The sequence below is a fragment of the Mustela nivalis genome (assembly GCF_964662115.1).
Source record: "Mustela nivalis genome assembly, chromosome: 9".
Classification (NCBI taxonomy): domain Eukaryota; kingdom Metazoa; phylum Chordata; class Mammalia; order Carnivora; family Mustelidae; genus Mustela; species Mustela nivalis.
Window position 1 is genome coordinate 108,051,562 of NC_139028.1, and position 12,490 is coordinate 108,064,051.

Sequence of the window (12,490 nt, forward strand, 5' to 3'; positions counted from 1 at the left end):
TATTTTAGCCAAGCACTTCCTTTTTTTTTTAATTAAACTTATTTATTTTCAGCATAACAGTATTCATTATTTTTGCACCACACACAGTGCTCCATGCAATCCGTGCCCTCTATAATACCCACCACCTTGTACCCCAACCTCCCACACCCCCGCCACTTCAAACCCCTCAGATTGTTTTTCAGAGTCCATAGTCTCTTTCTAATTAACACACTGTTTTCCAGCATCACTTAGGTTAGCTCATTTTTTTCCCTGTCCCCCTTCAGGGAGGTTAAGTCATTGTAGTACATTCACATTTTTTTTTTTCACAGCCTTTGTTCACTCCTGGGATTCTCCTGTGCTCCTGGTTGATTTTTTCAATTTATATATATTAAATTTTACTCTTTCCTATGTATAGCTCTATGGGTTTTAACAAATGCAGAGTCATGTATTCATCAGCACAGTACCACAGAGAATATGTTATCATCATAACATTTCCACTTCCATTCCTTTTGTAAACAACTACTCCTACTTCTCCAAGCCTTGGAAATCACTGAGCTTTTTAATTACCCCTGATTGTATGTTATATGAATGGAATCACACAATATGGAGACTTTGGGAATGAAGAAATAAAAACTGTCTTTGTTCACAGGTGACATGATTGTCTATGTAGAAAATCTGAAAGAATAGACCAAAAAAAAAATTCTTTGGGGCCTAATTGATTATAGTAAGACTGTACCCTGCAAGGTTAATATATAAAATTTCATCACCTTCCTATATATTGGTAATGAAGAAGTCAAGGTTGAAATTAAAAGCACAAAACCTTTTATTTTAGCTTCCAAAAATGATATACTTAGTTATAAATATGAGAAAATATATGCATGATCTAATGAAGAAAACTATGAAATCCTGATTTTGATGAATGAAACCAAAGAACTAAATAAATGGAAAGATATTCCATTCTCATGGATAGGAAGACTCAATATTGCCAAGATATCATTTCTCCCAACATTATCTATAGACTCTTTACAGTCTCAAATGAAATTATATATATATATGTGTGTGTGTGTATATATATATATACCATATGATCATATATATATATATATATATATATATACCATATATACCATATGATCTTTATGCTTCAGGGAACTCAGGACCCTGAGATCATGACCTGAGCCGAAGGAACAGGAACTGCCCTGCCTATGGAAAGGAGACACCTACAATCTTGAGGTACATATTAGATGAGGTTCACCAGAAGCGGTCCTCCAGAGTCAATGATTTGAGTTCAAGTACTTCATTTGTGAGTTTGACCACAGCACTCATAGGACAGTAGGGAGGTGAGATAAAGAAGGGAAGGAAGCCAATACATGGTCTCAAAGTAAGTAGAAAATGTCTAAAACATGACTCAGGGTTGCAACATGAGGAATCTAGGGTTTTTTGTTTTACTTTTTCTGACTCATGATTATGGCTGTCACCAGCTAAATTCAACGCCCCACACAAAGCCTAAGCATATTATTGCAGTATAATAAGTCCTTAGTCTAAAAGGTACAGATTCATTTTTTTCTTAATAATAACAATAATACGGGGGGTAATGAACACCAGGGCATGTGGGAAAAGCACCATTAGCACTGGTTTCAAAAGGGGAAACTGGAGGAGAGCAGCCCATCAACCTACAGATCTAAACCAAACTTTCCAATTGACTTCTCAGAATTAAGGCAGAATTTACCATTGTGTAGAACACAGATGCCATTTTGTCTGTGTCCATGGAATGGCTGGAGCTGGGCTGTATGTACATGAAGATGACTGTCCCATAGAAGATGGCCACAGCAGTGAGGTGGGAGGCACAGGTAGATATAGCCTTCTGATATCCTGAAGATGAGTGCATCTTCAGGATGGTGATAAATATGAATATATAGGATACAAAGATAACCAGGAGAGCAAAAATGATGTTGAAAGTGGTTGCATAAACAAGAGCCAGCTCACTGACATGTCTATCAGAACAAGAAAGAACCATGACTGCGGGGATATCACAGAAAAAGTGATGGATTACATTGTTCATACAGAAAGAGAGACTAAATGTGTCTCCAATTTGAATAGAGGCATTCAGGAAACCACAGACATAGCAGCCTATGGCCAAATGAGCACACACACCTGCCGTCATGGTGGTGGTGTAATGGAGGGGTTTGCACACTGCTGCATAGCGGTCATAGGCCATTGAGGCCAAGAGATAATTTTCCACAGTGGCGAAGGCTGCAAAAAAGAACATCTGGGCAGCACAGGCATTGTAGGAGATGACCTGGTCTCCTATAAGTAATCCAACCATGACAGTGGGAATGATGGCTGTAGAGTAACAAAGGTCCACCAGAGACAGATTACTGAGGAAAAAATACATGGGTATGTGGAGACGGGAGTCCAACAGAATCAACATGGTAATCCCCAAATTCCCAACCAGAGTGATGAGGTAGATGAAGGTGAACATTAAGAAGAAGGGAAGCTGCAGTTTTGGGTCATTGGTTAGTCCCAGCAGGATGAACTGTGTCACTTCTGTCTTGTTATCCATCAATGTTGAGAAACAGTAATGCTACAAGAAGAAATAAATGGCTGATAAACAAAAAAACTTACAGTGGAAAGTGTACATATGGTATTTTGAGATCCTCCAGATAAAACATTAGCTTGACAACAAAAGTTAATGCACTAATTACATGTAGATTTACAAACTGTAAATAGAGACCTTCTTCTCAATTCTAAAATTTTATAGATTTGTAAACTGAAATGTAGAAAATTAACTAACTTGATCAAGATGACTGGTGCAAAAGGAATACAGTTCACTTTTCCCAAGCCTGGTAAAAGCAGATACTTGCATGTTGCTGACTTGCCAGGAAGTGCCATAGACACTATAGGTATACAGACTTACGATGATTTGACTGAATGATTTTTCAACTCGACAATGTTTCAAAAGTGATACACATGCAGTAGAAGCCATACCTCAAATTTTGAATTTAGATTTTTTTCTACGCTAGCAATAACCAATATAATTTTCTCTTTTGATGCTGAGCAGGGGTCACAGCTCCTGTGTCACAGCAGAGTCACAGCTCCAGGTCAGACAGGGTCATGAGGGTCAACAACTGATACCTTTGCAACCATCCTGCACCAGCTCAGTCATACTGTGTCACTTTCAGTACTGTATTCAACAAATTCCTGAGATAGTCATTGCATCATTATCAAATAGGCTTGTGTGAGATGATTTTTTTCCCAACTGTACACTAATGTTAAGAGCTGGATGGGGCACCTGGGTGGCTCAGCGAGTTAAGCCGCTGCCTTCGGCTCAGGTCATGATCCCAGGGTCCTGGGATCAAGCCCCGCATCGGGCTCTCTGCTTGGCAGGGAGCCTGCTTCCTCCCCTCTCTCTGCCTGCTTCTCTGCCTGCTTGTCATCTCTCTCTGTCAAATAAATAAATAAAAAATCTTTAAAAAAAAAGGAGCTGGAAACATGGTTATGGTAAGAGAGGCTAAAATATGATGTTCAGTAGGTCAGATGTAGTAAATGAATTTTCATCTTATGATATTTCAATGTTCAATGGGTTTCTAGGGACATAACCCCATTGTAAGTACAAGAAGATCTGTACATTCATCACATCCTTTCAAGAACATTATGAGTTTGATTTGTTATTATGTTCATTTAAATTATGATGCACAGAGGGGTGCCTGGCTGGCTCAGTCAGTAGAGCCTGAAACCCTAGCTCTTGAGATTGTGAGTTCTAGCTCCACACTGGGTGTAGAGATTACTTAAAACCTTTTTTTTTTTTAAAGATTCTATTTATTTATTTGACAGACAGAGATCACAAGTAGGCAGAGCAGCAGGCAGAGAGAGAGAGAGGGAGGTAGTCTCCCCATTGAGCAGAAAGCCCAATGTGGGGCTCAATCCCAGGACCCAGAGATCATGACCTGAGCCGAAGGCAGAGCTTTAACCCACTGAGCCACCCAGGCATCCCTTAAAACCTTTAACAAAAAAAGCTGGAAGGGAAATTATTCAACAGAGGTTGAATAAGTTTTTATATTTCAAGTGAGTATTAATTGAGAAGCTATGCTCAAGGTCAAGCCAACCTTTGAGCCCACACTGAGTTGTTCCTATGGTGATAGTTTAAACTTGTGTTTGAATCAAATTGAATTAAACTGTGCACAATCATTCATTGTCTCCAATGGTGCAAATTCATTGTTTGAGGTTTTCCAGTGACGTATCCAAGAGATCCATGCATAGTAGATATGGTGGGATAGTGGAGCAATAGGGGCAGGACAGCCAACAGAACAATCTGTGGGGAAGACACAGAATAGGGTGTAGAGCTTATGTTCCAGGATGAGGTGCACAGAAGCCCTACTACCATTAAATAACGAGGAGCCATGAGTCTTAAGCTATGTATTTGAACCTCCTATTTCCATCTGCAGAAAAAAAATAAGACAGTAACAAGATCTGTGATACAGCACTATATAGCAATATAGTTATGAGAATTAAATAAGGTAATGCTTTAAAACAATAAAATCTGGGTGATTAGCACAGTCTAATGAACTGTAATATTATTGTTAGGATGGAATGATTATCTTTACATTGCTCTGGGAAAAATGGTTGGCACCCTCTAGGGCTTCAGGTGTGTGCGTGTGATATATGAAGCTTGAAGAGTCTCTTCAATTTGCCTTTCTCACACACAAGGACCTCAGAAGTTTTCTGTGATCTCCAGGATTTCTCCGTCTGTTTTCACCTCACCCATGCAGTCGGCTGTCCCAACAGGTCCATGCAAGCCCTCTTTTGCTTAAAACCTTCCTTGAGAATCTATACATTAGTTTGGACAATAGTCCTCCCATGGCTAACTCATTCTTTCTCTCATGACTGCCATCTCACAGCAGAATCAGAGATCAAGGGCTCTTTTCCTGACTTTGGCTGTTCTGTTCCTGTCTGTGGGCTCTCTTCAGCCTGCAGATCTGTTTTGGTGGCAAGTACCACGTAATAAAATATTTCTTTTGAATCTGCTCTTCCATAGAATAGTACTATAAATCTGTTCCCTTGAATTTGAAGCATTGGAAGGGTATCCCTCTTCTGCTAACTACTAACATCTTCCTCCTAAACTTTGGAAAATTCCTGGCACAAGCCCGTCCCCTGATAACATTGTTTGCCAACCTTAAAACATGTGTCCACTTGGAGCCTAGTCTATGTTCTACAAGGAATAAGGAAAGCTTTGTATGTCAATGTGTGTGTGTGTGTGTGTATGGTAGGTTATATTGTTATTCCTCCTTCACCATTGTAGAGCATGAGGATTTGAGAAGTTTTGTGATGCTCTAAAATTACACAGTTAGCCTGGGAAGGAGTCAAGATTCAAGAGTTAAATCCATGTTCAGTGTAATCAGAAGGCTCTGTTTTTAGCCAGTTACTGTCACTATGTGTGGATGTGCTGGTAACAATAAGCTTGAGACTGTCGGGGAAAGTTTAAAATGCCATTTGGATCTTGTTAAACTATGTTAGAAATTTTGTAGTTAAAGATTATTTCACCTTTTCAGTTTTTTGTTTGCTTATTTGTTTATGTTCAACGAGAGGCTAGCTTTTTTGAACACAAGGAAATCACCTCTTGATTGTTTAGAGAATCATCTGTGGCCATTTTGTTCATATCTTTAGGAAAGTAGAACGATATTCCATGAGTATTAATAAACTCGCTTCTGATAGAAACTTTGACATTTATACCCCAGGCTAACCTCAGTATCTTGGAAAAACATTGAAAATATCTATTTCTGTCCTCAATGTCCTGAAGTCGACAGAGCTGTCTCACTGCTATTGCATTGATTACGCTTCTCATTAAAAATGTTTACACAATATGTACCCCTGGGGATAAAAATATATGTTTATAAAAAATAAAAAATTAAAAAAAAAATGTTTACACAATATGGATGCTCATCAGTCTGCTGGGAGAGCAGGAAGAGCCATTTCTAAACAATGGGTCTGAATCAGAATCTCAGCTGCAGAATAACACCTAAATACTACTCTTAGATGTATTCATAAGGTCTCTAAGATAGGGGAAAATAGAAGAAAGAACATTAACATGGTTCAATTTCTGTACCTACCATGCATTTCTTCTGTGTCCTTAGAGGGATCACTTACCTCCTCCTTATTTGTAAAATAAAGATGACAAGTTTACTTCTTCCATAATTCACAGACTTGTGTCTATAAGTAAGAAGCAAGGGAGGGTCTGTAAAGCATCTTCATAAGAAGTTATCACTTTTAAGTCAATGAATGTAATTTTTATCTTGGGGAGTTTCCCCCTGAATACTCTTGGTAGTTCATAGCAAATCCTGGGATAAGGCCTCTGTGTCCTAGAAAATGAATAAATGATCACCAAACAGGTTCAGCATGTAGACTGGTGTCTCTACAATGGTGACATGTGGTATCATATTGGGATTTCAATGGCTAGTGCATGGAGATGTGGAGAGAATTATAGAGACACAAAGCTCGCTGGGAATTTTCCTTGGGAGAGCACTTCTAGCCCCTCATCCCGCTTTCCCAGATGGAGGCAATTAAACTGCCTATGGGGGCCATGCTGGTTATTTCATTGAACACACATGCTTATGTATTACTTGTCATTTCTTCTAATTTTTGTCAGTTTATAATTAAGTATAATTTCTGTACATTAGTATCCACAATCCCAGTGGATAATTGTAAGATTTTGTCAAATTTATATCCAGTAAGCCCTGTCACCTAAGAAACTATGTGAACCTCTTCTGACAAACCCATTCTCCCACCCACTGACTGCCCCTGACAACCAATACACTGTTTTGTCCAAATAAATTTGCCTTTCCAACAGTGTCCTTAAGTGTGATCCTATAATATGTACTCTGAGTCTATAATCTTTGATTTATCATTTAAGGCCTGTCTGTATTGTTTCCTGTGTCAGAGTGGAATATTTTTTCTACAGAATAGTATTTCAGTGTATGGTCATTACCAATTGTTTATCCTATTCTCAATTGAAATCCATCCATGTTGTCGCAAATGGCAAGATTTCATTTCTTTTGATGGCTGCATAGTATTCCATTGTGTATATATACCACATCTTCTTGATCCATTCATCTGTTGATGGACATCTAGGTTCTTTCCATAGTTTGGCTATTGTGGACATTGCTGCTATAAACATTTGGGTGCATGTGCCCCTCTGTATCACTACGTTTGTATCTTTAGGGTAAATACCCAGTAGTGCAATTGCTGGGTCATAGGGCAGTTCTATTTTCAACATTTTGAGGAACCTCCATGCTGTTTTCCAGAGTGGTTGCACCAACTTGCATTCCCACCAACAATGTAGGAGGGTTCCCCTTTCTCCACATCCTCGCCAGCATCTGTCATTTCCTGACTTGTTTATTTTAGCCATTCTGACTGGTGTGAGGTGATATCTCATTGTGGTTTTGATTTGTATTTCCCTGATGCCAAGTGATTTGGAGCACTGGAAAAGTCACGTTAATTTTTTAAGTGAGAGAGGGGAGAGAAATGAGAATTAGAGTGCAAATATATGTATGTGCTACACAACATAACAAATTATGTCTCTACACACAGCTTGTTTCTTCCATATGTAAGTACAATGAAAGGAATTAATTGCCCTCATGGGGGTTCAGTTTCCCCAGAGAATTCCATTCCTGTACAATTTTCTCCTTGTTCTTGTTCATTAGGCGCTGAAATCCCATCGTGATTCTGTATGACATTATTTAAAAGAAACAGACGTTGAGCAGAGCTCATTTTGTTCATCATTTATTGAACTAAAAGCTAACCTTGTAGACACCAGCTTCTGTCCAAACTGGGTATTTGCAGTGAGTCTTCAATGACAGTCAGGGAAGACATCCTGAAATAAAAATTAAACTCACTCATGTTGAAAAGTTAAGCTCTTACTAAGGGCTTACATCTGCCCTTATTTGCTTGTCACAAATACAATTCTAGAAAGTCTGTGGTACAGATAATTTTATTATATCCTTATCATAAATAAGGAAATTGAGATCAGTAGGAGGTAAATCATATTCTGATTACTTCAAAAAAATCCATGGTAGATGCACTACTTAAATACAGGTTTCTTAGGAAGGCCTATATTAATTATCCTTTCTCCATATCTTCATGCTTCAGGGAACTCAGAATGTCTTGACCAGAACATGAGACAGAATTTCTCTGACATTACATTCTTCCAGGGCTGAATTTCTGATTGCAGACTCACAATTCAGCACTGTCTTTCCTTTCTTTTCAAGAGCAAGGTGAGTTTCTAGATTCAGTCTACACTTGCAGTGAAAGCTGTAATTGATGCAGAAGCAGCGGGGTGTCTACATCTTCTGTGAGTTTGTGAGCTCCTATCTGGTTGTTTGAACACTATTTCTGAATATTGGCATAAGTACAGGAGTCAGGAAAAAACACTGTAATCAAGAAAGTGCAGAGGAATATTTCTGCAATTCCACGTTGCCTTTCTTAAGAGGTTAAGAAAACCCTGTGATAGACGGTACTCTGATTAGGTAGGTGTTAAATAAGTCCTATTTACTGTGTGTTTTGTCACTGAGGGGATAGCTAACCAAACACGGTGAAATGACACTTTCTTCCTTTCCAGAAAGATGATCAGGAAGCTACTAAGACCCTTCCATATTTTTCACTATTATTTACCTACAACCATGCTGTCTTGGTGATCACAGCTTTGTAGTAAAGCTTGCTACTCCATTATTACCTGTTCATCTAGAAAATCTGACAATACAATGATTAAAGCTACAGGAATTAAGATCAGTTAGACAGTTATATCTAAGATATAGATATACCTATCTATATCTTAACTATCTCATACGAGGTGTAGAATTTTAAGAAGACACATAACTTCTCAACTCCTCATTTTCTTAGCAGTAAATAAGGCTATTTGTATGTGTGTGTGTACGCCCGTGTGTGTACATACCCAATTTATGTCTCTTCCTATTTTGTTCTACTTATCATCATGAACATGATCATTATCATAATCATTAGTATCATCTATCAGTATCATCTTTTTTTTTAAAGATTTTATTTATTTATTTGAGAGAGAGACAGTGAGAGAGAACATGAGCAAGGAGAAGGTCAGAGGGAGAAGCAGACTCCCCGTGGAGCTGGGAGCCCGATGTGGGACTCGATCCTGAGACTCCAGGATCATGACCTGAGCCGAAGGCAGTCGTCCAACCAACTGAGCCACCCAGGCGCCCCTATCAGTATCATCTATTATCCATATTATTTGTCTCTGGGTCTATGAGACCAGCTACACATAAGCAGGAATTTTAAGCTGTTGCTAACTTCAGGAGAGCTAATAGTCATCATAGAACACAGAAAATGATATATATGTGATATCATAATAAAATAGTATGTAAATGAGGTGTTGACAAACATAAAAACTTTAAGGTGAAGACATGAAAAAGAATGTGTTTAGGACCCAGGAGGGAGATGGTAAAGAATAGCAGTTACCAAAGAATGCATGTCGTTCACAAAGCTTCAATTAAAAATATAAAGATTTGTGATTTTTCTCATGAATAGATCTGCACATTAGCATCAACCACCATGCCATGAATTTTCACCCCTCAATATCTGTGATCCAGCTCAGTGTTAATAAGAATGACAATAAGAATGAGTCTCCGATAGAGGGGTAAGGTAAAACATGGATCTCAAGGAAGAAGTTAAGAAAAGGAAATTTTGAAGATTTCTGGATTCTCATACAAAATGATTGACACAGCCATGAGCACAGAGTGAAAAATAAGGTAAAAACAAAACATCTGCATGGACAGCATATACAAAAAGGCAAATCAAAGGTTAAGACCAACAGACTTAAAACCCAGTCCCCTAGAGAGAAGGGGGTTGGGGTAAATTGGAAGGGGAGGTGAATCATGAGAGACTATGGACTCTGAAAAACAATCTGAGGGGTTTGAAGTGGTCGGGGGGGGGTGGGAGGTCGGGTACCAGGTGGTGGGTATTATAGAGGGCACGGATTGCATGGAGCACTGGGTGTGGTGAAAAAATAATGATACTGTTATGCTGAAAATAAATAAATGAAAAATAAAACCCAGTCCCCTATATCTGCCACCTGACTTTCCTAAACAAACATAGAGACCATTGTTCTAAGCTGATAATATTATAGTTATTAGTCTTAAGGACTGTGCTTGGCACCCTCATTAATTTAAATTCAATTAGCCAACATAGCACATCATTAGTATTTACTAATTCCTTTTATACATTATTTATTTAAATTCTTACAATAATCCCTTGAAGTAGGTCCCAACAACACTCACTTTGCTGGTATATAGAGACTTAAAGAAGTTAGGACAAATGTCTCCCAGTCATAAATGGTAGGGGTGATATGTGACTGCATACACATGGTTCTCAGAGACCAAACCTTTACATCCAATGCTATACCTTCTGTTCAGAATTGGTTTTGTTGATTGCACATGGCTCTCGTGCTGCATTTAGCCCTCTGTATCTACTATGCATTTATTTCTAAATTATGTTTAACTATGCTACTCCATGCATTAAGTTCAATACAATACACAGGTAAGTGCAAATTGAACAAAATTAGAGTCAATTAATAATTAACAACACTAATGTTGGGAACACTTTTGATTGTGTCCAAAGCTTGTCTTTGTTTATTAATACCTACTTAAACTTAAATAAATTACTTGATCTCTCAGATACCAAATTATTAGATATCTATAGGGGAGGAATAGCTAATCAATCTAATAGGACTGATGAGAGAGTTAAATGAATATATACATATAGAGCACCTGGCAAGTGAGCATTGTAGAATTGTCAGCTATTATACTTAAAAGGTATGATATAGGATATCGATTAATTCCAGGCATGTGAAATTGGACAACTCGTTAGCCTTTCCTGCAACTCAGTTTACCCATATACAAAATCATATACATATGGTTATACACACTATACATAATCTAGAAGTTGGGAAGATGATATGTAAAAGCTTATTTATCAAAAAGCTTATTACTCTAAAGAGAGTTGTCACTAAATTGGGTTGCCATGACATGCTTCAGATATGGAGAATATTGAAGAACAAATTATTGCTCTAATAAAATAATGCTCGTACATTTCCATTTCTGTGCAACTAGTTTCGTTCAACATTGTGTTCCTTTCATTGCCATAGAACATCTTGTGATATGCAGACCAGTTCCATGAAGAATAACACAGAGGTAAAAGAATTCATCCTGCTGGGACTAACCAATGCCCCAGAGCTGCAGGGTCCTCTCTTTCTAATGTTTACCCTCCTCTACCTTGTCACTCTGATTGGGAACCTGGAGATGATCATGCTGATCCTGCTGGACTCTTGTCCGCACATTCCCATGTACTTCTTCCTCAGTAACCTGTCTCTGGTGGACTTTTGTTACCCCTCAACAGTCACTCCCAAGGTCATGGCTGAATTACTTATAGGAGATAAGGTCATCTCCTACAATGCATGTGCTGCACAGATGTTCTTTTTTGTACTCTTCCCAACTGTGGAAAGTTACTGTTAGCTTCAATGGCCTATGACCTCTACGCAGCAGTGTGTAAACCCCTCAATTACACCACCACCATGACGACAGGTGTGTGTGCTCATCTGGCCATAGGCTCTTACGTCTTTGCTCTTCTAACTGCTGCTATTGATATTGGAGACACATTCAGTCTCTCTTTCTGTATGTCCAATGTGGTTCATCACTTTTTCTGTGATATTCCAGCAGTCATGACTCTGACTTGCTCAGATAAAGACATTAATGAGTTGATTCTTGTGCTTATTTCGAGTTTTAATATCTTTTTTGCCCTTCTTATAATCTTGATTTCCTACCTGTTCATATTTATCACTGTTTTTGAAGATACAGTCAGGTGAGGGATACCAGAAGGCTTTATATACCTGTGTTTCTCACCTTGTTGCAGTTTCTATATTTTATGGGACAGTCATCATCGCGTATATACAGCCAAGTTCCAGTCATTCCATGGACACAGACAAAATGGCATCTGTGCTTTATACTATGGTCATCCCCATGCTGAACCCTATGGTACACAGCTTAAGGAAAAAGAGGTCAAGAATGCATTCAAGAAGTTTGTTGAGAAGGCAAAATATTCTCTAGGTTTAGTTTTCTAGTGATCCAGAATCCACAAAAGTTATTTCCACTCCATGTCATAACTCAATGTTCATAGCCATATAGGGTATTAAAACATATCAGTCACTCGAATGTTATTCATTACTTCAATTTTGTATCAGATCCAAGCATCCAAAATGCAGAAAAAATATGATAATTTTTAAATCAAAACAGTTTATGAATAAACCTTCTTTGTTACTATTGTGTTGGACATAGTTTTTTCCTTGATATACTTCAGTAATGGTAAGAAAAAATAATGGGTAAGAAAAAAAAACCACTTAAGAGATTGGACCAGGTAGTAAAGAAAACAGTGGATAATGGAGTTTTCCCCAGAAAGAAAAATTAGGGTCTTATAAAGAAATATATCCCATCACCCA

General features: G+C 38.2%; 1 protein-coding gene and 1 pseudogene across 2 annotated transcripts in view; one reads left to right on the forward strand and one right to left on the reverse strand.

The window, feature by feature from the left end:
- Positions 1-1,660: 1,660 nt before the first annotated feature.
- LOC309840402 (olfactory receptor 5B2-like) overlaps positions 1,661-12,490 on the reverse strand; it is a gene marked incomplete at both ends in the record, with an annotated part of 32,302 nt that continues 21,472 nt past the window's right edge. Inside the window, one exon of the mRNA XM_082682448.1 lies at positions 1,661-2,286. Within this exon, the coding sequence (XP_082538574.1) occupies positions 1,661-2,286 (626 nt within the window). The remainder of the gene's footprint in view (positions 2,287-12,490) is intronic.
- LOC309872864 (olfactory receptor 5B17-like) lies at positions 11,172-12,115 on the forward strand (annotated as a pseudogene). Its single transcript has one exon. The product of its transcript is annotated as an olfactory receptor 5B17-like (transcript).